The sequence below is a fragment of the Peromyscus leucopus genome, chromosome 15 (assembly GCF_004664715.2).
Source record: "Peromyscus leucopus breed LL Stock chromosome 15, UCI_PerLeu_2.1, whole genome shotgun sequence".
NCBI lineage: Eukaryota > Metazoa > Chordata > Mammalia > Rodentia > Cricetidae > Peromyscus > Peromyscus leucopus.
This window is the reverse complement of record NC_051076.1, coordinates 9918462-9946251: the sequence shown is the minus strand read 5'-3', so window position 1 is coordinate 9946251 and position 27790 is coordinate 9918462. Positions and strand designations below refer to the sequence as shown.

Here is a 27790-nt window from a genome sequence, read left to right as displayed (position 1 = left end):
CACCAAACCAATCAAATATGTGTCAGAAAGTCTAGCACATTAATGGTGGCTGTGTCTCTGAAAAGTTTCCCCAGCCAGTAATAATTGGTCAAAAACATGTTTTACAACAATGACATCATTTTATATTTCTCAATAATGGGTTGCTATTCCAGGCACCCTTAAAGGGACCTTCATTTTAAGGATGTGACATACTGAGCTATATCGCTAACAATAATTTTCAAGGCTTGTAGCCTATAGATTTTCCAGGGGGGATGATGGGAGAGTCTCCTAAGTAATTATCTACTTATAGACAAGACAGTGAGGTGAACATTCCCTTAACATCTCCCTCAACCTCATAGTGGGCAGGAAGCTCAAAATAAAATAGCCATTGGTAACTGGCATGTTTCTACGTCTGTTTAATAATCCACCGTATTCTTAAATGCCTGCATTTAGGCAGTTTAGTGGGTGTCTAGAAAGCAGGTTGTATACATAGCTTACTCCCCAACTTGACCCACTATGGAGCTCTGAAGGTACAGCCACGATCTGACCATCACATCCTAAGTCATGAATTCACATTTGCAATCTGACCGCAGCACCAAGCAGCTCCCCAGGGCTAGAGAATAATTGCACTATTTAATTATTTTTGAGTTGGTTTTGCTTCGTCCCTTATGAGAAGACCATCTGGTAGACAGTGCCATCTTTGCCCTGCACCACATTGCAGAACTAATAAAATCAGCAGCTCTCCACTTGTCTCTTTCCTGGCAATGTGGTTATGTGTCCTGTTTTCTGTAGATGCCTGTAGTGTCTTAAGTGCATGGAGAATGCTGCTCTCTCTGTCTCCTCTCATCCTTAATGCTCACTTCATTTCCCTTAAAGCTGTCCTGTTGTATTGGTCTGAACAGTAAGTCAGGGAGGAGACTACTTGATGTCGGAAACCCGGCTGTCTTCCGCCATCCATTGACGGGGCTCAGAAGCCCAGGAGCAGTTAGAGCAGGTCTCTCATCCATCATTCTGCCACACAGTTCTTTGGGCTCTTTCTTTGTGTCCCCAGTGCAGTCAGCTGTGATGAAGTTGTTACTGATCAGAGCTGTGTAAATATCTAATAAATAGTTAAAGGTTATGGATTTTTGAAATCAGGCCCAGCTTGCTAGGTCTTTTACAGTCCCTATAAGTGTTTGTTCTGAGATATGCTGAAGAGAATGTCTCTAAAACTGATTTTGAAGACTATACAGACACCAACTCCCTTAACCCCTCAAATGCAATTAAAAGTGTACCCTATATATCATACCTGCTGGAGCTATGCTTTTTGAAACCATTTAAAGGACAATTGGATTTGGGAAGTGGGAACAGCCATTCAAAGACCATACACAATCACGTGTGTGATTTTTTTTCTTTCTTTCTTTCTTTTTTTTTTTTTTTGCCTACATGGAAGGCATAAAAGTGTCAGCTCACTGTGTATAATAACAGTCTAATTACCTTGCTCCAAAGTAGCACATCATTATATTGCTTCACCTTGTTATCTGTCTACCAAGCGCCTCCTTCCTGATGAGTGTTGCTTAAACACGTTGGATACACTCAGTGTTTTTGGAAAACCTGGTCTCAATTTAAAAGAATGTTATGTCGATGGAGTTTTGATGGTTTTGAAATATAGCTTAAACTGAATGGCTCAAGATGTGCCGTCATATTAAATCAATGCTGAAAAGTTACAACTCTAATAAATTGTATTTATGCTAATGGTCGAGCCTGATTTACGGCTGCCATTAAAAGTGAAGAATAGGAACAGTCATCTCCTCAGACTGGCGCTTGCTCTACCTTTCTCCTTTATTCTTTCCTAGCTCCAGAGAGTGTGCCAACTCCCTCAAGAGCCCAGAGCATAAATGGATATAGCATTGAGGTGGCCTGGGATGAACCCACTGTGGTTAAAGGTGTGCTGGAGAAGTATATCCTGAAAGCCTATGGTGAGGACAGCCCCCAGCCCCACATACCCTCTGCCAGTGTTGAGCTCGACGACACCAGCACCCACACAGGTAAAGGAGACGCCTTAGTAGAGTCCATCTTACAGTTTCCTTTTGTTTTGATTTGGGATAACAAAATGTTTTTGAGGCTTTACTCCCCCACATTGAATATGCATGTGTTTTCCCAGTGACAAACAACAAACTGAGGCACACCATTATGGCACAGTCCTGTAAGCACCATGCTTGGGAAGCTAAGATAGAAGAACAGTGAGTTCAAGGCCAGCCCAGGTTACATCGTAAGAGTGAACATAGCCTAGGCTATATAGCTATACTCCATTTCAAAACATATAAATAACAAGCAAAACAAAACAAAAACCAATCAAACAAGGAAATCTCCATGTAATGTGATGGAATTCCATATCTATCTACCTTGGATAAAAAGAGTAATTCTACAAAGCACAGTTTCCAGTGAATATAGTCGGTCCATTAGGAGGTTCATCTTCTCTCCTTCCTGTAATGACTAGGTCATAGCAGTCATTGCCTTTGAATATTTTATAAACATCTATGAAGACCATATACATATGTGTACATACAAATGTTAAGTCATATACATACACACACACACACACATATATATATATATATATAAAATATTCATATCCATGCACACATATGTATCTGGCCATTTTGCATATTTTATCATGCAAAACTTTACTCTTTGGGACTAGCCCAAGTTCACAGAACCATTATTTATTGTAAAATTGCTGATTAAACCTAATTATCTCCAGGTGGAGGAGGGTTGTAGCCCCAGCCATTTGCCTGGCAAATCGGGGAATCAATTTTTCATAGTGCAGCTAGCCGTGAGGAATGATTAGAAGAGAATACACCCACACACCTCCCTGACAAATCTCACACCAAAATCCATGTGTGGGTAGGAAGAGCACTTTCAACTTGATGAAATTTTACAGCAGATTTAACTAGAAAGCCAGATAGAAGACTTTGTCCCCAAGAGGTTAAGGCATCAAGCGTGGTAGGAAAAACTTTCCTCTACTGAAAACATTTGTGATGAGTCATCATGTCCATCTGAGCATCTCCTTGAACACTTTTCCTCTTTCCAGCATATTTATTGCATGACCCCAAGCACTTACTCCCTTCTTAAGAAGTTTTATGAATAGATCAAATGCCTACACATCACCAAATTTTATTCTTAATCACTGTAGCACTCAACTTTTCACAGTCCTTTTTGCTAACCCCAGGCATGAGTCTGTCCTGCAGGACAACTAGATGTCTCCATGAGGGTCTTCCCAGAAAGATCTGACTGATGATGAAAAATCCACTGTGACTGTGGGTGAGACTGTCCCATGGGCTTAGGGTGCAGAAGAAATGAATAGGAGGAAGCCAGAAGAGTGCCAGCGTTCACAGCTGCCTACTCTCTGACTGAGAACACAGTGTGTCCACCTCCCCCACACTCCCACCACCATTTCCTCCCCACTGTGAGGGACAACATCTGCTCAAACCGTGATTCCATAAACCCCTTTCTTTCCCAAGTTGCGTTTATCAGCTCGTTTTCATAGCAATGAGAAAGGTCATTGCTAAAGGGCCTTTAAACAGCCTTCTGCATCCTTTCTCCCGTTCTTCTTAACCTATGAAATGGAAAAGTAATACCAGAGAAAATGACTCCATATTTGTGAGGGACACATAGAACGACGCTTGGCATAAGAAACACATAAACAGGAGCTGTCAGAGTCTATGTGCTATGCACACAGTACTTAACATTTGGTGAAATTTTCCAGTAAATGAGTAGTGATTTGGGGGTTATCACTCCCAAAAATTTGTACTCATTTCCCCAAAGTTTGGATAATTGTACTTCTGCCGCCAGCAAGCAGAGCACAAGAATTTTCAATTCATTTCATCTTAGCCATCACTGTATCTTTTAATATTAAAAAATATTTACAAATTTGAAAATCAAAAGTTTAAAGATACAGTTTTAATTTATATTTATTTGCTTGTTAGAAACACTATTTGAATATTCACTAGCTATTCTTCTTTTGAGATGTGACTTAAGTAGACACCTGGTTGATTTTTCTAGAGTTTGTATCACATTTTTCTTTCTAAAATATCTCTCTACTTATAAAGAATTCTCAATGTGGTCTTATATAATATAAACCTCCCAAATTTTGCCATTTTTATTTAAATTTGCTTTATACAAAAATTTTAAAAGCTATTAGTTGATATAATATTTTCATTTTTCTATGAGATATTTAAGATTTAAACCCATATTTTCTATTTGGGATAAATTAGTGTGTTCATGTTAGATAGGTCAACAATAAATACCTTCCCGGAAATAACAAATCTATTTTTAGGGTAAGATTGAGTCAGATACTGAGCATGGAGAAGCTTTTCTACGATTCTGGAAGATGTCTCCCTAGAGGAAGAACAGGCCAGTTTGAGAAGCAGGGCAGTGAATTAGTGAATGTTACCATAGACATGGGACGCATGGGGCTAGGGCACTGGGAGGAGAGAGTGAGAAAGTTCCAAGCCAATTACTAACTTTCTGTATGTAATCTGTGGAAGAAGAGGTAAAACTTTCATTGATTAATCAGCTTTATCCATTTTTCCTTGAAACACTTTCTATTGGCATTTTTTGTTCTTATTACTTTTTACAATTATTATGCATGTTTTAACTTTTGAATTCACACTAATTTTGGTGCTTTGTGGTTGAACTGAGTTTTCCATTTATCTTGAAATTCTCTGTGTTCTAGTAGCAGGATTTTGTTCATTCACATTTATTTTTATAGTTGTGTAATTTCTTTTATTTCTGCTTTCAAGGTGCAAATGTTGCTGTTTTCTCATTGTATGGATGTTTATGCATGTGGGGTGTGTGTGTGTGTGTGTGTGTGTGTGTGTGTGTGTTGTTGTTGTTGTTGTTGTTGTTTTGATACATGGTCCCATGCTGTATGTCAGACTGACTTGGAATGCTGTGCATGTACATAGATCATTATGTAGTCTGTTGGCATCAAACTCAGAGTAATTTTCCTGCCTTTGTTTCCCAAGTTCTGAGATCACAAATGTGATCTGTCTAATGTCTGCTTATCATTATGTTTTAATGATTATTTTGCCATTTATCTTTTTAATCTTGTTTTCATATGTGTAGGATGTATGTACATGTACACCCATGTGTGTAAATAGAGGCACACATATGCCACAGTATATATGTAGAGGTCAGAGGACAGTGTTGGCCCTGGCCTTCTACCTTGTTTGAGACAAAGTCTCCTGTTGTTTGCAGTTGAATAGACCAGGCTAGTTGGTGGTGGTTTGGTTTGAATGAGAATGGCCCCCATAGGCTCATATGTTAGAATCCTTGGTCCCCAGGTGGTAGAACTATTCTGGAAGGATTAGGAGGTGTGTCCTTGTTGGAGGAGGTGTGTCACTGAGGGAGACTTTTGAGGTTTCAAACACCCCCTCCATTCCCAGTGATCCCCACACCTGCAACGTGCTTGTGGATCAGATGTGAGTACTCAGCTATTGCTCCAGCACTCTGCCTGCTGCCAGCTACCTGCCATTATGGTCAGTCATAGATTCTGTCCCTCTGGAACAGCGACTCTGCGGATTCAACCTCAGGTTCAGGCTCGCATGGCAAGAGCTTCACCCACCAAGCCGTTGCTCTAGCCCCTCTTTCTTTTACTTTCTATTGCTGGCAGTGTAGACTAAGGACTCATTGACTTGTTCCCAAAAGATGTGTGTGCGGCTCACAGCTCAGATGCGCAGGCAAGGACAAGTGCAGATGGGATCTTAAGGGAAAAGACAACTCCAAGCATGCCATGAAGCTTTGCTGATGCAGAAACGGAACAGCAGTGGAGGGGGAGCCCGTGCATTGAGCACCCTCCAAGTCACCTTGGGTAATTATCTAAGGCAAAGAATTCCAGAGTAAAGAGAGTAAAGACTAGAAAGTGAGATGAGGAGACAGCAGAGTCGACATCAGGGCTGGACCGGGTGGCAGTGGGTGAGTTGGGCAGACTAGAGGGATGGCAGCCACTTTTCGAAGCAGACATCCTCAGGCAAGCAGCCTCACTGTCAGTTGGGAAAGTACTTCTTCTTTGGCATAACTGAGGTGACTTTGGTTGAGATTTTAGTATTTTAATTAACTTTGCTCTTTAGATCACATTTATTTGAATAAAATAATGCTGATACTGGGTGTATACAGGCTCTTTAGATTTATTGCCTGATGCAGGATTCTTTACCAATTAAGTTGAAAAGTATTTTCAGAAAATGAGTTTGTTTCTTTTCATTAATTATTTTTCTGTTTCATAATGAGTTCTTTTACTCTCCAGATTTAGGTCTTTTGTCGGTGGAAAATTTGGCCTTATGGATATGATCATCACTTTTTTTGAGAAATAGCAAGTTTTTAATTTAACTCTTTCTTCTCTGGTTGACCTCCCTTTATTTTAGTTGTTCAGAACTTGTGTCGGAACCTGGTGCACACACCTTTAATCCCAGTATTCGGGAGGCAGAGACAGGTGGATTTCTGTGAGTTCAGGGCCAGCTTGGTCTGCAGAGGGATTTCCAGGACAGCCAGGGCTGCACAGAGAAACCCCATCTAAAAACAAAACAACAGGACAGAGAACTGGTGTCAGGTCAATGCATGCACAGAGACCACATCTGCCAATCACTTGTCACACAACCAGAGACAAATTTACATGGCCAAACCAAAGCTTTTCAACATCTCAGTGGGATATGAGACCCTCGTTTATGTAATTATTGATGCAAAGGCAAAAATGAATTCCTCATGTAAAGTATTTTGCTTAGAAATAGAAATACAAGAATTGTTCAGCCATAGTTACACTTACAGATCTCAGAATTACAGTTTTTTAATTTTAGGTTATTGTCTCATAATTATTTTGTGGTTTTTTGTTTTGTGTTGTTTTTGAGCTTTTGATTCTGTTCATTTGACCTTCCCAACTGACATTTAAGTCTTTTGTTTCAGTCTTGAAGATTCCATTCCTTCCCTTATTTTGCTGGCTTTTATCTCCACCTGTCTCTCAACGTTCTCAATTGCCATCTACATGCCTGGTTACCTTTTAACTTTTCCCGTGATTCATAGAGGCCAAATTCATTAATTGCACTCATGGCACTTTTGAAATTGTCCAGGCATTCTGGGTTGAACGTGAAATGAACTTTCCCCCACTGGCATATGAGTGAATACTTGGTGCCAGCTGGTGGCACTGTTTAGAGAGATTGTGGGTCTCTGGGATATAGAGCCTATATGACGGATGTATCCACTGGGGGCAGACCTTTGAGAGTTATAGCCTGTGGTGGTTTGAAAGAAAATGACCCCCTAGGCCCATAGGATGTAGCACTGTTAGGAGGTGTGACTTTGATGGAGGAGGTGTGTGACTAGGGGGTAGGCTATAAGGTCTCAGAAACTCAAGTCAGTCCACTTCCTGCTGCCTGTGGATCAAAATGTAGAACTCTCAGCCCCTTCTCCAGTACCATCTCTGCCTGCATGTCACTATGTTTCCCACTGTGAGGATAACGGACTAAACCTCTGAAACTGTAAGCCAACCCCAATTAAATGTTTTCCTTTATAAGAGTTGCTGAGGTCATGGTGTCTCCTCACAGCAACTGAAACCCTAACTAAGACATAGCCTAATCCACTTCTGTCTCTGCCTATGAAGCCTTGTGAATTGCCCCTTTCTTTGGTGACAGACGCCAGTCTGCTGCCATGCCTTCTTCACTGGGACAGACATAGTTCCTCCACTTGCTGAATGCACTCCCCAGAACCTCACCTTCTACAGTTCAGTAGCTCCATCCCTAGGAAAATGAAGTGGTTTTCTGTTGTGCTGGTGTCAGTGAAGACTCACAGATGGGCATTCTATTGGGGGGACTTCCCTTGCCATCACAAGGATCTCACTATTTCAGCCTCTCTCCTCCAGTGTTAATGAATTAGGATGCTGAGAGCCAGAGGCTCTTCTCATTCACCAGGGATTCCGGTGTCCTGGCCCTCTGTGATGTACAGCCAAGTTCTCTTTGCCTCTTGTCCTTCAGCTGTCTCTAAACATTGCTTCTGTAATTGGAGTCTCATAAGATGTGGCTTCCTAATGAGGAGTCTGAAACATCTTACCACCCTTTGTCCAATCGCAGAGCATCTAGTTTAATGGGTTTGGGAAGGAGCCTCTACACCGGAATTTTAGAATGAATAATTCTCTTGTCAAGCTAGCCTTGGGAAATATAGTGGGCAGGAGAAGCTTGACACCAATTTTTATATTTCAATTTCAATCAGAAATCCTTGTGATAACTCCTCCCTCCCAGCTTTAAACTTGAAAATTTAGGATAGAAAGAAATATATGTAGATCTATCTTCTGTATAATGTAGATAATGAAATATTAAACAAAGACAATAATTAGCTACAGAACTGTGTGAGACAATTAAGTACAGTGCTTTTGGGGGAGAAGGGGATGTTATGACCAGGCTCACACGAAGGCAGAGGTCAGAGAAGAGCAAATGATTAAACATAAAAACCAACATGGAAAACTGGACAAGCAGAACAGGGCAAACAGAATATTCAAATATTCTCCTGGTGGGTTTGGCCACTAGAGGATTCAATGAGTATAATCCTACCAGCCGTGGAAGGTCCAAGGTTAATAGACCCACTTAGGAGCAAATGGGCCCCTTTGGGCCACAGGGGCTGGACTCCATACCCTCCCAAGGCCAGAGTTCAGAGTTCATTTCCTCCACCCCAGCCTCTGGGTAGGAAGCTCTGCTGCCCTTGCTCCTTATTTCTGTAGACTTGCTACAAGGGGCTCCAATTAGCTCTCTATAGCTTGTGTGGATTTCCCCTGTTGGCCCTGTTAACATGCAAAGCTGCAGCCAGAGGCCAGCCCTTTCCCCTCTGACTGAGGTTGCTCTGTGAGAGGTGCAGATACCTGATCTGAAGTCGTACCAAGAGTGAGTTGATCCAAGGGTTTGCACATAGATGGCTATTGTTTTCCGTGAGCTGTTGGAGCACATGAACTTAATTATCAGTATAATTAGCAGAGCACCTGGCATCATGTTAAAGCTGTAATTGCTAAACAAAAATCGCTCCTCCATATTCCTGTTGTATTACACTGCTCTAAAATCTACGGGTTGGATTCCTTTCCCTCAATACAAAGTAATTATTATTATTCTGCCAGAATAATTGTTTACTCTTATTTATTATTCAATACTTTACCAGATGGACCAACAATAATATTTTTTTCAGCTATTATAACCAAATCTACACTTAGGTTGAAAAATAAGAGACTTCAATTTATAGTACAATTGGTAAGAGCTTTTCTCACTAAAACTACTTAGCCTCTGCAGCTGAATTTACCTGAAAAAAAAAAAAAAAAGATACCAGCAACCCAGAAATCTATCATTTCTTTTCTCCCTTGTATGGTTTCTGGTAATAATTAGTGATTCAGTTCTATCATGCAAAATGATTCCCAAATGACTCCTGAAATACAGCCCTTCTCATAGGATCCTGCGCTAGGATTTCAAACCCTGTGTTTTGCTTATTTTCCCAGTTGGTACTTTTGTACGGGGCTCATGGACCACCCAGGATCAACTACAGTGTAGAGGCATGATGGTGTGAAGGACTTTTTCACCTGCTAGTCTCAAATTTACCCATGCTCTTCCTTCCCCAGGGTACAGCTGCATTGGTAATGCCAGGACACATGGGGAAGGGTGGAGACGGTGGGCACAGGGCTACTGAGAGCTCACAGTGCAAGGGGGGTGAGAATTCCCTGGGGATTGTTCTAGGATACAGATCCCTTACTCACTCAGGTTACAAATAGGATACATGACTCTGAAATTCTTCTTTATTTTTAACTTACAATGAAATTTAGAAATGTATCTCCTTTGTTTTTATTTCTAATTTACTTTTGAGAATGTTATGAGTTCTGTATTTATATCATTTCTCATTCTCGCACCTCCCTCTACTCCCTTCTACATCCCCCCTTTTCTTTTCAAACTCATCATATATGTGCATATAATATAAAATCAATCTGCTGAGCTCACTTAATATTGCTCAAATGTATTTGTGTTTAAGGGTGATTACTTGGGCTTGGATATTCTATGGGGGCCTTGTCCATAGAGAAGACTAATTGCTTCTCTCTTGGCAACTGTTAATGCCTGTAGCTCTTCTTCTAGAGCTGGGGCCTTGTCAGAATTCCCCCGTCCATGTTGGCATGTCAACTGGTGCTGTCATTGTTCAGATCTTGTCTACAGGTATATTGTTGAGATGTCCCTCTTGTATGTAGAAGACACCGTCTCACAGCAGATGTCCTGTTCCTCTGGCTCCTACAGTGCCTCCATATCCTCTCATATGATGTCCTGTTCTACATAAAGATACCTTGTGCCCTGATGTTACAAATAGTCACATACCTCTGAAATTGTTCATTTATTTTTAAACCTTACAATAGAAATTTAGAAAAAGTATTCCCTCTTCTCTTTCCATTTCCTAAATTTACTTTTGAGAATGTATGAGTTCTTATTTATTATCATTCTCATTCCTCGCACCTCCCTCTACCCCTCACATCCCCCCTTATTTCAAACTCAAAATAAAATTGTGCATATAAATATAAAAAATCAATTGCCTGACCTCACTTAATAAGCTCAAATGATAATTTGTGTTTAAGGCGTGGCCTGTACCTTAGGTGTGGCGATTGTATTGCAGACGTATCCATTGGAACAGGGTGTAGCTGTGAATGTCTAATCAGCTCTCACTCCCCACCCTGAGGTGCCACAAGTGGCTGACTATTTATATGGGAAATGAAAAAAAAAAAATCTGAAGTTCATGATGCTCATTTGCCTCAGAGCAAAATGGAACCAGTGCAGTGATTGTTTGGCTTAGTAAAGTTGTACCCCCATGTGTTAAAAGCACAAATGTTTCACTCTGCTCCTTAAATTTGGTGCACACATGACGACACAGAGAAAGAACATAAACCAAAGCCATCAGCAAAGGATGGTTCCCATTTCTGAAACTGTCCATATCTGTTAACTGGAAAGAATGGGTGAGCTATTCAGGGGTTTTCCATCTACTGATAAAAAGCAAAACTTAATATTGGGGTGCCTTTATAGAGAATGAAGGGCTAAAGGGACCTGAGGATCACAGAGTAAGGAAGAGTTAGATGTGTATCAGGAACCAAATATCCTTTACTTGGTGGACAGTAGAAGGAATTGAGGAGGGGACTTTAAATCATGTTACTCCTGTCTCAGCACTGACTTGGCCTTAAATCCAGCTATCATTTGATCAAGGCAAGGAAATTTTATTCTATATACCCACATAGTTAGGGTTTCTACTGCTGTGAAGAGACACCATGACCATGGCAACTCTTATAAAGGAAAACATTGAAATGAGTCTGGCTTATAGTTCAGAGGTTTAGTCCGTTATCATCATGATTGGAAGCACAGCAGCATGCAGACAGACATGGTGCTGGAAAAGGAACCAAGAGTTCTACATCTGGATAGACAGCAGGAAGAGAGAGACACTGGGCCTGGCTTGAGCAATTGAAATCCCAAAGCCCACCCCCTGGTGACACACTTCCTCCAACAGAAAGGTCACACCTACTCCAACAGGACCATACCTTCTAATCCCTGTCAAGTAGTGCCACTCCCTAATGGCCAAGCTTCCAAATATGTGAGGCCTACAGGGGCCATTCATATTCAAGCCACCAGAGTGGGTATATATAAATGTGAGCATATGTACTATATTTAAGTTATATGCAATACAGATTATCTTTATATTTACCTGAGAAGTCTGTAATGAGATCATTCTAGGTCGATACAATGTGATTTTTTTTCCCTACTCAACTGCAAGTATTTATTCCACAGTTTCTAAATGGCTGCTTTTCATGCATGCATTTTATTTCCTCATTAGATGATAAGCTTTTAAAGAGCAAATATTGCATGTTATACTCACTTCAGGTCTTTTTACTATGACTAGATTATGGAGTGTCTGCTACCAACCCTGAATTTCTGTGAAGTTAATATTGTGTATTACATCAGGTTTAGTTGGGCTAAGGATTGAACTACTGTTCCTTAGTAGAGTTCATCATACTTATTGTTCTCAAAAAAAGTGTCCTTATAAGATGACATACAGAGTCAGTCTCAATTTAAACATACATTTGCATATTTTCTCCATGGTAGAAAAATTAATGGTAGATAAAAAGGTTCTAAATAGTGGTTTCAAAATTTTTACTTCATAATGAAATTCACAAATCAAGCATTTGCAATTTACCATAATAGAGGCCCGCACTACAGCAACACAGATGATAAGCATACACAGCCGAAAATATTCATTGATTTTAAAAAGCAAAGCCATTATGGCAACTAATAGTTTGTATAACTTTGATAGCTGTAGTGCATCTATCAGGGGGCCAGTATCCAGAATATATAAAGAGCTAAAACAAATAATAAAAATATCAAAGAGATTATCCAATCAGTAAATGGGCAAATGGATTCAACAGAGAGTTGTTAAAGGAAGAAATATAAAATGGCCAATAAAAATGTGAAAAATAGTCACGTAAGGAAAAACACAGGCTAAAATTGATTTAAGATTCCAGCTCACTCCTGCCAGAATGGCTATCAAACCAAAAAAGAAAAGAAGGAGAAAGAACAATAAATTCCAGTGAGGATGTGGAAGGATAAGCAGCTTCCTACACAGCTGGAAGGGAGATAACCTGATGCAGCCACTATGGACTCCCTGGAGAGCATCCTCAGAAACAACCAACAATAACAGGAAAATAGAATGACCCAATGACCCATGTATACCAACTCTATCCTCCTGAAATATGCCCCCAAGGCCTCTAAATGAGCATATTACAGAGACACCTGCACATCCATGATGACCATGGCACTGTAGCCAAGATACAGAACCAGCTCAGGTATCCTTCAATAGCTGAGTGAATAAAGTGTGGTGTGTATACACAACAGAGTTCTATTCAGCTGTAAAGAAGAGTGAAAGTCCTCAAAAGGAGTCTTTCTGAGAGTGAAAGGGGATCAGCTAGGAGGGAAAGGGGAGTGAGAGGGTGCTGAGGAGGTGAGTATGTGAAACATATATAAACCTGTGGGGAAATACCATGATGAGATCCAGTGTTTTACAGACTAAAATGCAATAAATCAGCTGTTACATTCTAGGCGAGACCACCAAAAAGCACCCAGATATACAGTGAGATACTTGGTAGGAAAAGGAAAGTTTTACATGGAGAAGCTGAGGAATGGTTTCTCATCTTCAGTTAGTTTCAGTTGAAAAAGTAGAGAACTGAGCTAACCAACGTGAAGGCTGCTTTCTGGTAGGGTGTCCAGAGCTCATCATCCTTGCAGAGGTGGCTGTCTTACTCCAGCAACTCACTGGCTGGCTTCAGCTTTTTGCTCTGCATTTCTTAAGGTCACAATGGCTGCTTGGGCTCCACCTCTCCTGTGTGGTTCCACCCAGCAAAACCTTGGAACAGTAGGGAAAGATCTAATGTTTGCTTTAAAGCTGTGTTTTAAGAGTTGGTCTATCTCGGGTGACTACTGAGATCAAAATTCTGTGGCCTGGTTACGTGGACTGCTAGGAAAGGCTGACCTCTATCCAGGTAGCCATGTATCTGGTAAGAAGGAAACTTTTCATTTTGTTGAGAAAAACGTGTATAATATATACTAAAAGGTCAACTAATGGTCTCTGCCACCATCAGCAAACAAGGGAAGAAAGGAAAAAGAAATTCATTTCAATGTGATTGTTCACAGATGAATTTTGAGGAAGTCTGTGCCAGTTTTATAGTACTCCATAAATTTATTTGTAGTTTATTACAAACTATTTCTTTAAATGTAAATCTTGAAAGCAATTGGTCTGAAGATTTGCAGAGGACAAAAATATGGCCCTATGACAGAAATTGTAAAAATAGAAGTGATGTCATGTTCTTGCTTCGCTAATGTAGAAGAATTGCATTAGGGTGGGCAGTGTCGATGAGTTAAGAGCTCTGTCTGTTTCCCTGGAATGTGTAATGTGCCTGGTGGCTTACTCCTTAAGAAAATACTGTGAGGCAGTCTGCTTTTTAGTTTTCTTTGAACAAGTAATTCACTGGAGCCTGCAAAGTAAGAATTTTCATTATAAGCATTTGGATTTCAAGTTAGTGTAACACATAGCACGGTTGAAAATAAGATAATATTTAAATTCTGCTGTCCAGTGATCAGCAAGGAAGTAAGTCTGTGTGCTCATAACATTCTATATGTATAACTACATTAGGGTTATCAATCATATTTGATAAAAGGAAGTTCTCCCAAATTATCTGTTTCTACCCTTTATCATTTTGTAATTGTATTATGTTTGGACTGAATCAGAAAGCTACCAACATTTGATATACACAAAGACACAACACACACACACACACACACACACACACACACACACACACACACACACGCACACACGCACACACGCACTCACGCACGCGCACACGCACACGCACGCGCACGCACACGTACACGTACGTACACACACACACTTCATTATGAGTCAGTTGTCTTCCTTAAGGAGTGTTGTCAACTGGTTTGTAAGACAAATCACTCTTTGTAGACACATTTTTGCAGCAAGGTTGAATCTCTGAACACATTTTAAGGTGCATTTTAAATGAAGTATTTGCCATTAAAAGTGCACTGTTGTTGTTTTTAATAATGCCTCCTTTTCCACCCTATAGGATGGGCTTAGGTCATGTGGGAACAGCAAAGATCAGAAACCATGGCGTGACCTTGGCTCATGAGCACTTTATTTTTCTCTGCATACCGTGCAGCTCTTCTGAGAAACAAATGACTCCATCAGACTTTGAACCAGCTGGTGGAACAGTGGTCAGCAGAAATGGCTTTCCTGAAGTTTGTTCCTGCCTCCAGCTGAGTCACGTCCATTATTTCTTAGGCATTGTACTCAGTCCAGCACCTGCCCTTCCTGTAATATAAGGAGTTAACCAAGCCTGTGGCTTCAAACTTCCTTAGAATTAAGATGACAGAAACTGTGGCTCTTACCAGGAAACAGGCATTGATTAAAATGTTGAGGTTAGCTGTAAGCCTGCTGAGAGAATCTTCATGGGGAATGCTTTGAGGTCAATTCAAATCGTTCTTAAACCGTTCTGTAAGTCTGGGATTAGGCCCTATATTTTATAAAGGAAATAGTTATTCTTGCTTACTTGGAAACATCAAAATCTGCATAGTCTTGGATCCAAGGTGTGCGTTCTTCTATGCTCCCCAGCAGAAGTTTTAAACTAGGCCACAAAGTTCATTTGAAAGAGACTGACTATTAAAAAGATTGGGTTTAATCCTTTCAAAGAACCAACTTAGGTCAGAGGAAGCTCTGTGGCTATCCCATCGTTCAAGTCAACTGAAGACTGACTTGACTTTATAAATACTATAGGATCTTGGTTTTATGTTTTATTAGCCCATATTTACTATATATAATAGTGATTTTTTTCAACACAATTTCCTGAGCCTTGGAAGAGGTGATGCAAATGTCCCATTTAAGGCTGAGCATTCAGCAGCCCTGTGGTCTCACCAGCTTATTGTTATGTAAAACGCTACTGAACACCACAGTAGCAGGAGTCCCACCATTGTGAATACTAGGAACTAGAGGAAGCAGAAGCATCTGAGACATTTCCGGATGTCTCTCCTAGATGAGGAGATTTTCATCCATACTTAGCAAATGTCATTATATAGTTTCTTGGGATCAATTTGTCAAAATGTCTGTGTCAGAACTTTGTTTCCAAGGGGATGTTTATAGTGTGAAGAAGTGTGGTATGCTGGATTGACTCCTTCCTTCCAATCTATCTACTGGACAGGCTTGGACATACGCTTGAGAATTTGAATTTATCAACACCGTGGCAGCATCTTGAGGCAAAAACTGTCCCCTTGTCTTCTCCTCTTCTCAGCCTCTTCCATTGTGTCCCCAGTGATGAGCAGCTCAGCCTATGTGGTGTCCCTTACCAGATGGCCCTCTTAATAAGTGCCTTGTGCTGGCCCACCCTCACATCCTTGATCCAAATGTGAAATGCCAGCAAATAAATCAGTGCATGGCACTGGGCTGAGTTCTCAGGAGATGGAAGAAAGCCCCAGGGAGAGGAAGTGGGTGACAGCTCTTCTGTGTCTGTGTCCTTATTATATTATGGCCAGTAAATAGAAGACATCATAGGCAAGGAGGAGAGAGAGAGAGAGAGAGAGAGAGAGAGAGAGAGAGAGAGAGAGAGAGAGAAAGAGAGAATGAGAGAGAGAATAAACTCTCCATGTTGTTCTGACTACCTCTCTCCTACCTTGCAAACAACACCCCCATCTGAAGCACCATGCAGGGAGTCCACTGTCTTTAGCCTTGGGGGTAGACAATGCCATACACAGATTTCACCACCAGACTAAAAATGCAACAGAAATGAGTGGGTAATGAGAGCAGAGCAGCCAGGTCTTTAATTGAATTAAAAGCTGGGTGACATCAATGCAGACACCTGTCCAATTACAGACAGGCCAAGGTGTTTACCGTTGCCGTACAAGCCATTCGAAGATGACAGGAATCTTTCCGCCCACAGATTAGCATAATGAAGGAGAACAGATTACTGTGGATGCTCGCCAAACACCTAGCTTGGCAGCTGGGGGTGGGTGGGGGAGGGAGAGGAGTAGGCTGAAGGATGGAAATAGAAGCCCGGGCCTCCATCTCTTCTCCAGAATGCTGCCATCTTGCTTTGGTTTCGATTTTTTTTTTTTTTTTTTTTGCTGGCTGAGCTTTTGTATTTGCAGACATTTAGTCAAAAAGTTAATTGTAAAATCTCAGTGTGGAAGCCACCTCCCCTATTCTCCTGTTTCTCAGTGCATGGGCTCCTTTTAGAGGCACAGCAGCCTGCACAGCTAGTGTCAGCCCCACAAGAAGTTTCTCTTAGGGAGTCGGGCTGCCTCCAATTGTTCATGTTTCTCTTTGCCTTCTTTGAAGTTTGAGGTGAGAGCAAAGGAAAGAGAGAAATTAGTCTAGTGTTGGAAATGCTTCTATATCAAAAGATACAGTGCAGGGGACATTGGTGATGAGCCGGAGGAAAGTCTTCACAGGCGCAGCGAACCGGCATGTCTGCTTTTAGTAAACTGTAGTGCGTGCGTGTGTGTTTGCCTGTGTTTGCATGGGTACAGCGTTTATACATGCAGACTAGAGGATGACCTTACCTGTCCTTCCTCCGGTACTGTCTTTCTTAAGACAGGCTCTCTAACTACCCTGGAGTTAGCAGAGTAGGCCCAACTGGCAAGCGAGTGAGCCCCAAGGATTCACTGTCTCCATCCCCGCAGCTCTAGGGTTACAAGGTCTGCCTCTACACCTGTTTTGTTTGTGGGGTGGGCCTATTTGGAGTTTTTGGTCGAGGTCTGGAGCTTGAACTCAGGCTCTTGTGCCTACCAAGCGATAATATCAGCAGAGAAGATGCTGACAGCAGCAAGATGCTTGCACAGAAGTAGACTGACATGTTCTCTGTACTCATTGACCTGGGAGTCACTGTGAGGGCCTCTGACATGGCAGCTTCTCTGTACACAAGCTCTCCTGAGCCAGTCTCCACAGAGAAAGCCCTTAGAGCCATAGACAGAAGGGGGTCTTAAATTCTTCCCTACCTGGATCGGTTTCCTTTCCTCAACCAAAGTTCCTGCCCTTCCCTGAGAGCTTGGTCCTTAAAGAGACTCTCTGTACTTGACTTCAAACTCCCCTGGTGTGGTGTGTCAGGACATCTCAATGCCAGGCATTAATGCACAATGCATTATCGCTTAGAGTGAGAGCCAGGGCCCTGCTGGGGCTGGCAATTCAGATCCACACACTGATGCTCCTCAGCTTCATGGGACACTCACACTTTTAAGACATCGATAATGCTTGCTCTATGCTTATCGAATGCTGCTTCAGCTTGCCTTCTTCCATTATCAAGAAAGACAGGCAGGCTTTCTGACATGGTTGGGGCCACTTTCTGATTTCATAGAGCTGTGTGGCTGAAAGGAAGTTTGAGAGGTCATTTGCCTGCCTAGTGAATGAGACACTCAAATGGAGAACAATTTCTCAGTGATGTCCCCCACAAGGACATCCACCTCAAACCCACTTCAAGTTCACAGTGCTGGTATTTGCTTCTTGGTTGTCATAAAGAGCTGGCCCATTTCTCTGTGGACATTTTCTCTCTAGAATTCTTTGTAACTCTGTCCTACTCTACATTACGTGGTATTTTGTTAAATGATGATAGTGAAGCAAACATTTTGTAATTGTCCTTTATAAATTTGCCTTTACTTAGAGGCCACCTGTCTGGCTAGATCTAATTGTCAACTTAACAGCCTAGATTCATCTGAGAAAATAGTGTCAATTGAAGAATTGTCTAGATCAGATTAGCCTGTAGGCATGTCTGTGGGGGTTGTTTTGATTGTTAATTACTGTCGGACAGTCATGCCCACTGTGGGCAGTATAATTCCTAAGCAGGTGGTAACGGACTACATAAGAATGATGGCAAAGTGTAAGTTGGTCTGCAACCCAGCTAGCAAAGAGCATCCTTTCTGTTTCTCTTGCACTTCTTTGCCTGTGAAGTGAGTTGGCTGGAGTCTGTATAGAATAGCATGCAGGCCTGCCTTCAAGTTCTTGCCTTGAGTTCATGCCTTGACTTCTTTCAATGGTGAACTGTGGCCTGGAAATGCAAGCTTAAAAACACCTTTCCGACCCTAACTTGCTTTTGGTCAGAATGGGCTATCACTGTACAAAACCAGGACACTTCCTGTCATCTGAGACTCAGAGGTCTGGATCACATGAATGCCTCCATGCACACATGTCTGAAGACACTGCTTCTGCATGAATCTGTGTGTGGCTACCATCACTGTAGTCCTGCTAGCTTTAACATCTCTTGTGTCAAAAACATTATAAAAATAAGTTCTCTTCTCAATCATCTTTGCTAAAGGCTGAAAGAAAAAATATTGATAAGTAATTTTTGAAGGTCAATTATCAAGATAACACTTTGTTTTCCACTGGAGACAACATAATTATTTACCTTGACACTCAAAGCAAGACTTGGGAAATCACTTAAGGATCAACAAGGCTGTATTCAATATGGACTACTTACTTAGACTTAGAGAGGCATTTTGCCTTTGTCAATAGTGTAACTTTTTAATAGGCATCAACTTTAATCCATCCAGGTAAGTTCCCCTCACTAGAGCAAAGGCAATCAACTTCCTGTCCCAGACAGTACGATGGCAACATGGATGAGCAGTCTTTCTTTGTGACTTCATAACCAGAGAAGAAGGCAGGAAGCACTGACTGGTCACCCTGTGCCTCTTTCTGAAGTTCCTAGTTTATATTTGGGGAAAGTTATTTAGACACTTTGACAGACACTTTGCATCTTGGAAATGCAATGTAATAGACAAATCCCCCTTGGAGTTAGGAAAGAAATGCACTCCAACCTAGAAAAGGGTAGCACATTTTTTAAAAGTGTGATTTAGAAATCATGCAAACTTTCCACCAGGGATCCAAAGTTGGCAAACTCCCAAAATTCAGCTCTCTTCTCCTCTCTGTTTTTCCTCTCTGTTCTCCATTTTGGAGCTTCCATTCTTGGTGGTTATTATTGTCTTACCTGCTTGAAACAGGAAGCATGTGTGCTTTGATAAATGGGCTGAAGAATGATCTACTTTCTCCTCACTGTCCTTTAAGGTCTCCAAACTTTTCTAGGAAATATAATACAATTTGGTAAACCTCTCTGGCAAAGCATAAAGCTGGAGAAAGTATTTTGCTGAGAGGTTAAAAATAACTATCCTTCATTTTTTTTTCTTTGATTAAATAGGCCTTCTGTAAGCCTGGAGTAGAGTGTGCGTCTTCTAAATTCTCATGCCTGCACACTCTAAGGAAACTTGACTGCTGTGTGATGAGGCCCTTAAGTGAAGAGGAGGCTTGCTGTAGGAATCTCATGACCCATGTATGTTCTGCTTAGCTTTAATTGTCAACTGGACTCAGCTTCGAGTCATCTGAAAGGAAAGCCTTGATGGAGGGATTGCCTGAATTGGTTTGGCCTGTGAGCGTATCTGATGTGGACTATCTTAGTTGCTAACTGATGTGGGAGGATCCAGCCCACTGTGGGCAGCACCATGCCCTGGGCAGGGGCAGAGTGGTGGCCGTGGTGGTGTGGGCTGTGTAAGGTAATCTTGAGTCTGCCTACCCATCACGCAGCTTGCTTTCTTCATGGTTTCTGCTTTGAGTTCCTGCCCTGACTGCAGTCAGTGACAGACTTTGACCTGTAAGTTGAAATAAATCATTCTTCCCTGACAAACTTTTGGTCACAGTGTTTGTCACAGCAACAGGATGGAACTGGAACAACATATATGCAAAGAGATTTATCAAATGGAAATAAACTAAGCCTAGCAAAACACTAATGCTCACTCTGTGGTCAGGTTTCATGTGATCCTCCCTGACTATGTGAACCTTTCCTGAAAAGCTGATAGAATGTCTGAAGTTCCACCACGGTACTTCAGTTATGATCTGAGGAGACAGTATCTCAATATATCCTTGCATAAGGTCAAGCATTTGCAGTTCCCGCCATGATGGTACCTTAATTCCTAAAAGATATTTCCATGAAGGGTTTTATATCACCAGCCAGGATGCAACCTTATGTCTTCTCTGAGTCAGTGTCCCTATGTCTCCACTAATGATGTTCATCTGTGAGAGACCTCTTTTGTCACATGTTACATGATTTATGTGATGCATATGTTGCTTTGTATCCCAGTGTACCTTGCTCATGTTGGCAATATAAGTTTCATTCTCTGGGGCCTGACCCACTTCCTATTGGTTTGGTAGTATACCAATTCATCCATGTAAGTTATGCCCTACAGACACTCAGAGTAGAGCTGCACTTCCCAACAGCAAGGATGAGTCAAAAATGTGGTAAAGCTAGAAATGCCAAGACATATTTTATGATGATGTTTTCATTTTGAGACTAGGATTTGTATATTGTAATAGAGGTACTAAGAAGTGGGAAACAGGAGCTAGGGAGATGGAGAGATGTCTCAGTGGTAAAGAGCTGCTCGCCACATGAGTATGAGGACCTGAGTTCAGATCTCTAGCACCCAGGTAAATGTCAGGCGGGTGCAGCAGCCCACCTGTGTGGGATCTCAGTGGTCAGGATGTGGGAATGAGATCTTGAAGGGCAGCCTGGTTAACTAGACTAGCTGAGTCAGCAAGCTACGGTTCAAGTAAGAGAGCCTGTTTCCATAGATTAGGTTAAAAATGATCGACTAAACTGCCTCACATCAACGTCTGGCTTCCACACACACTCACACACCATGCACAAACATGTGAACATGCATAAACTACTATGCACACACTCTATAAACTATGAAAACCTAAGGCTGGAAAGATGGATCAGTGGTTAAGACCATACACAGCTCTTGCTTAGTTCAGTTCCCAGAACCCATGGTGGGTGTGGCTCACAACAGCCTACAACTCCATCCTCGAAGGATCAGACCCCTTCATCTGGCCTCCACAGGCACCTGCACACTTGTGAACATATCCCTGTGCAGAAATGCATGCAGAAACACAATTTAAAAGAAACATAAACCTTTGAGAAATAAGGAAATAAAGACTTAGAGGTGTAGTTCTGTGAAACAACAGTTGCATGGGGTGCTTACATCCCGAGTCCCACCCCAAGCATGGCAAAGAAAAACAAATGGACAAATGTATCCGTGTTATCAGCAGATTGAGGCAGATTGAGTGGACATGCCCATGGGATGCCATGTGAGGATGCTCACCCTGCAGCATCAGAACACTGGGGTGATGAGAAGTTTTCAGAGTCAGAGGCTCTCTCCAGGATGAGGCCTCATAGACCAGGTCAAAAAGAAAAAGAGGCATGAAGAGCCAGTCCGGTACAACAGCAGGCCCTTAAAGGACTCTGGGAATATTCGGAGTGAATCAAGGAAAGAGACAAGCTGTCCGAAGTTAAACAGCTCAGGTTACTCCAGTGGCACCAGGGCTACAGAGGGAGCCCATGACCAGTAAGTGCAGGAGTGACTAAAGCTGGCTTGCTTGGTTTGGGATTTAAGAGACAATGACTTATCTTTGAAAGATTAAACTCCTTCAGAGGTGATGGAGGCAGGAGGTGAGCTGCAGCCACGGTGTGAGTTAGACGAAAACCATCTGCACCAGCATTGTCTGTGCAAATAGCTGTGTGTGTGTGCTCGAGGTGCTACGTGCCTGGAGTGCTAAATTGTGATAGTAAATGTGTGAGGTAAATACCACACCATCCCGCCACACACACCACTCTTAGGGCCTCTTCTTCAAGACAGAGATTATTATCCGCGGAGATTTGTGAAGATGAAGGCACAGGAGTCTGAGCAGCTCTCTTAGGCCCATGCAGCTGCATCCCAACCTGAGCAACTCTGGCTCCTTGCTGCATGATATGGATGAACGTAAGATTGTGTTGGCATGGATGGATTGAGAGGCAACTTCTTGAAAATACAGAACTCAGAACAGGGATCACAGACACTGAGATATGCAAGAGGAAATGGCAGTCCCGGTGGCAGGTGTGAAAGAGAGAGGGAAAGCGGAGGCTGTGCTACAGAGTAGTTTCAAAATTAGGAAGACCCCAGCATGTAACACAGTGTGTGGGGATGTGGGGGTGTGTGGGGGTGTGTGTGGGTGCGTGCGGGCACGCGCGCGCACTCGCTAGCTTGCTGCCTTTGGCCACAGACTGTGAAGAGGGTGCCAGGTGGTTGAGTATTTTGCAGTAGACGCACTGTAGGGAGATACCTGTGTAGCCACTGAGGTGAAGACGGAAGGAGAACACTAAGGATCATGGGTAAGGATGAGAAGTGAGAGCTAACCACAGCTTACTGTCTTTGCTCATCCCTTCTTTTCATTCTTTCCAGTCACTAAATCCTCTGTGGGGAGGATGGACACAGATGCACATCTGTTGACATTTGTACTTGACTCAGGCTGAGGACGTAACTCAGCAGTGGCACACATTTGTAATCCCGAGCTGGGGAGGCTGAGACGGGGGGTGGGGGTGGTTTGAGGGTCCTTGGTCAGGTAGTCCAACCTAATTTGCAAGTTCAGATAAATGAGAAACCTTTTTTTCAAAAATCAAGGTGAGAACAGCTAAGACCTCTGACCTTCACAAGCACACATACATGTGCACACAATATACAAACACACATATACACAAACACACATGCACACAAACCACATGCACACATGTACACACACACATGAATGTATAAATACAAATAATAAAGTGCTTAGAGGGTGAAATCCCTCACCAGTATTGCTACCTTGAGACAGTAATGTGTTCTCTGGGTTGCTGAAGGCTTAATCAATGAGGGACATAATGAGTGGACTACCTTTTTTGTAAGAATGATAACACTCTACCATTCTGATCAAAGCTTGTTCAGTAGGAGAAAACCAGAGAAAATGCTTACATTATATGTCTGAAACTTCTTTAATTCATAGGACTCGCCTATGAATTAAAGAGTCTCTCTTTGGTTATGGACATCAGTAGGCAAAAGATGTTTTCATGTCTGGGTACTTTCAATTGCTGAACAAATCTTACATGTCTCCCGTGAAGCCTGGTTAATTCAATACCTCCCTATGTGATGCTTCCATTTGAGACAGGTGTCTTAATTAAATAAACTAATAATTTCACAAGTAGAAGTACAAAAGCATAATTATCCAATTTGCTAATTGTTCCATTGTGTGAATTTGCATACTTCTTGTTTACCACACAAACAGTTTGTCTCGGTGTATCCTACTAAGGAAATAATGGAGCCCCTCCTGGGAGGAGCATTTTCTAAAGTGTGTTCATAAACATGGCACGAGGGCTCCTTAGTTAAAATGTTTGAAAAATGCCAGGTTCAAGCAAATTAAATGGTTAGTGTTTCTGTGGGAGGTCCAGGCCCTGTAATGAAGTCCCGCACATTATACAAGTATGGGCGCTCTGCATCATGAGCAGAGTGGGTGTCATGCTTTTGTTCATGAGTTACCCTCTTCTATACTCAGCAAATGTTTTCTCACTGGTTACGTGAGAAAGCAAATGAAAGCTATGGATTGTGATTTTGCACCTCTTTGTCACTGTATCTTTCTGTGCCTTGTTCTTTTTCTCTGCATCTCTCTCACTCTTCACACACACACACACACACACACACACACACACACACACACACGCTCACAGGGAGTTCTTTGTAGACACTACAGCAAACTTACAAACCTTTTGTGTCCCCCTTTTATCTTAGGCATACTGGCAGGACTGCGTCCCTTCCAGAGCTATGCTATAACTCTGACTGCTTGTTCTCAGGCGGGCTGTACTGAGAGCTCACATGCTTTGAGCATCTCTACTCCACAAGAAGGTAAAGTAATTTCAAAGGTCTTGACTTCCACATTTCAGTCATGAATAATAAAATAGGAGAAGAGCTAAATGCTGCGAGGCCATTTGCTGGAAAACCCCGACCTAATTTGATGACAAAGTGCATTGCCAGGCCATAATTGCTCCCATTTTTTGGGGGGGTGCGAAAATGAATCAAACTCCATAGCCTTTAATGACATGCATCTTTAATAGCTGTAATGCAGATTAATGGGCTTTTTAATTGCTGTTACATTGTTCATGCAAGAGCCTTGTCATTAATATGAAGCATCTGAAAGATTAATGAAAGCTTCCTCATTTTACTATGGCTCAGAAGTAAATCTAGAGACAGTCTGACTAAAAAGAATTGATTGTATGGCACAGTATGAAATTGAGAATCAAACGGCTGATTTCCATGGTCTCTTTTAACTGCTAAACACCAGCATGGGCAACAATGATTCCAGGAGTGCAGAGCCTCCAGATGCCAGTTGAGGCACGATCCATCACTTGTGCCTTCCTACTTGAGGCTCACTTCTGTTGTACCTGGGATGTGCAAATGGTTGGTCTAAATTAATGCTTCAGAAAACATACATTAGGATGGCAGTGGGGAAGAGAAAACATCCCGGGACTCCAAACACATCTCTTTAGGAAATACCAGCTCTCAGAATGCTAAAAGAGCGGTCACTTTGTATTTCTTTCTCCTGTGAGCTGTCTAGTAGGAAAGTTACTTAGATTTGAAAGCCTGCTCTTTACAGCAAAAGTCAGCCAGCAACACATGCTTGCTTGGTCTCTCTCTCTCTCTCTCTCTCTCTCTCTCTCTCTCTCTCTCTCTCTCTCTCTCTCTCTCTGCCTCTATCTCTTCCTTCCTTCCCTCCCGCTCTCCCTTTCTCTATCTCTCTCTCCCTCCCTCCTTCTCTCTCTTCCTCCCTCCCTCCTTCTCTCTCTTCTCTCTCCTCTCTCCTCTCTCTCTTCCTCCTCCCTCCCTTTCTTTCTCTTTCTTCTCCCCCTCCCTCCCTCCTTCTCTCTCTTCTCCTCCCTCATTCCTCTCTTCCTCCCTCTCTTCCTCTCTCTCTTCCTCCCTCCCTCCATCTCTCTCTTCCTCCCTCCCTCTCTTTCTCTTTCTTCTCCCCTCCCTCCTCTCTTCCCTCTCTCTCTCTTCTCCCTTCCCTCCCTCTCTTCCCTCTCTCTCCTCCCCCCTCCATCTCTCTCTTCCTCCCTCCCTCCATCTCTCTTCTCCTCCCTCCCTCCTTCTCCCTCTTCCTCCCTCCCTCCATCTCTCTCTTCCTCCCTCCCTCTCTTTCTCTTTCTTCTCCCCTCCCTCCCTCTCTTCCCTCTCTCTCTTCCTCCCTCCCAGTATACACGCTTCCCTAAAACCTCCTTTGTGCCCCTTTCACCTCCTACATCTTTTTGCAAACACCATTTGCATAGGAAATGTGTTAAAAAGAGAACCACGCAGAGAGAGAGAAGGCAGGCAGAAGCCAATATGATGACATGGTGATGAGATACAGGATTTTGTAAAATCCCTCTTGAGACCCTTGATTCTCTATTTTATGCCTGCTATGGACCAAAGCCCACTCCCTCCTCTGGGCCGTCAGGGAAACATCATCATCCTTTCTCAACACCATCCCAATCTAATCTACTGAAATGGCGTTGTTTCTCTCAGTGTGAGCTTGTGTCTTCTGGGGCACACCATTGTCATCCTGATTTGGACTCATTTCTGCCAACCTCCATCTAGGAACGTTCATGTTGCTTCCTCTCCACCCTCTTGTCTAGATTTTGCCTAATAACCCTCACAGCTATTTCACAACCATTTTACCAAGCAATTGTCCGCTCATCTGCCTCAGTCCCCTTGTCATGATGTGTATAATCCCCAAATCTCTTTTCCAAGGAGCCATGTCTAATATACAGAATGATATTTCTGTTTCTGGATAGTTTTAGTTTTGCTCTGTTTTTTGTTTTTTTTTTTGTTTTTCTGTGATTTCAATTTATTGGCTAGTGTAAAAATAAGCTTTTTTTCAACAACTACAGTGTGGTTTCAGTATACAATTGATTCAACTGTCCATGTTCTGGCCATTCCTGTAGGTGGACAGTTTTTAGAACATCCCAGTTAGGAAACACTCACCATGTTGCTCATTTCAAATCCTGTGCACTGCCAGGCCAGTGCACATTGTTTCATCTGCTTAACAGGTTCAGCCCCAGGAGGACATGATGGGTTAACAATACTTTTGATGAAGTAACACAAACGTCAGTCAAGGGAACTAGAGTAAGGACTCCCCATCCATCACAGATGCAAATTCTCAGGAATTCAGGACAGTTATTTAGCGCTGTTCCTAAAGCAATTACTGACAAGCTGCCTGCGAGTCAGAAACACCTCCATGCATGGGACTACAGTTTTAGCCCATGATTTATTGGTTTGGGTCTGAAAAGTTTTACTTAGAAAAGTAAACTAAAATTAGACTATTTTACTTTCCCACAGCACCTCAAGAAGTTCAGACACCAGTGGCCTTGTCCTTTCCTGATTCCCTGTCATTATCCTGGAGTCCACCCAAACAAGCAAATGGGATTATTACTCGGTACTCCTTATACGTGGATGGGAGGCTGGTCTACACAGGCAAGGGACAGAACTACACAGTCACAGGTGGGCCTTCTGTTATGACCAGGTAATAGATTCATAAATGTGTTTTCTAGATGAGCACTGCATAAATGTGTCTGAATCGGGGGAGTGATTTTTGCCTCCTTGAGACATCAAGGTGTAGTTGGAAATTTCTCCGGTCCCACCTGGCCCCACGGTCCTGCAGCTGCTTGTAAAACAAGTCACTCAGAGGTTAATATTAATTACCAACTGTTTGGCCTACGGCAGGCTTTTTGCTGGCTAGCTTTAATCTTAACCCATTTCTATTCATCTATATTTTGCCGCGTGGCCGTGGCTTACCTGTGTCCCATTACATGTTGCTCCTTGGATGGCAGTTCAGCGTCTTCCCCCGACCTCCTTTCTCTTCTCCCTATCTCTCTTGGATTTTCCCAGCTGGCTCCATCCTGCCCTGCCATAGGCCAACACAGCTTTATTTACTAACCAATAGAACAGCGTATATTCACAGCACACAGAAAGACATCCCACAGCATCAAGGGAACCTTGGGACTGTACTAGCCCAGACCTTTCTGGATGCCACAGACCATGTGTTTGAGGCCAACTGTCAGTGTAGCCCCCGTGCACATGGGCTCTGTGAGCTGACACTAAACTGGTGACATCCTGAAAGAGCCCCATGGTCACGTGACTAACCATTTGAAATCTGCCTGCATGAGAAATAATTGAAGATGTAGAAAAATGACTCGGTGCAGTACAAATATTAAACCATTTGAGAAGGAACATCTAGGTCCAGATTACACGACACCTAAGCAAAATGAAATTGCCAAAAGATCTCTCAATGCTAATGCCATCTGGTATTTGCGGTGTTTTTAGGCCACATGCTATTTGCCCGTGCTAGTTATGTGTTTCTATTGTTGCATGCGCTA

General features: G+C 42.4%; 1 protein-coding gene across 1 annotated transcript in view; it reads left to right on the top strand.

Annotated features, from left to right (window-relative positions):
• Positions 1 to 27790, top strand: part of Ush2a (usherin) — a 688259-nt gene that overhangs the window by 286920 nt on the left and 373549 nt on the right. The window contains 3 exon segments of the mRNA XM_028876752.2: positions 1815 to 2006; positions 24171 to 24284; positions 26754 to 26915. Of these exon segments, the coding sequence (XP_028732585.1) occupies positions 1815 to 2006; positions 24171 to 24284; positions 26754 to 26915 (468 nt within the window).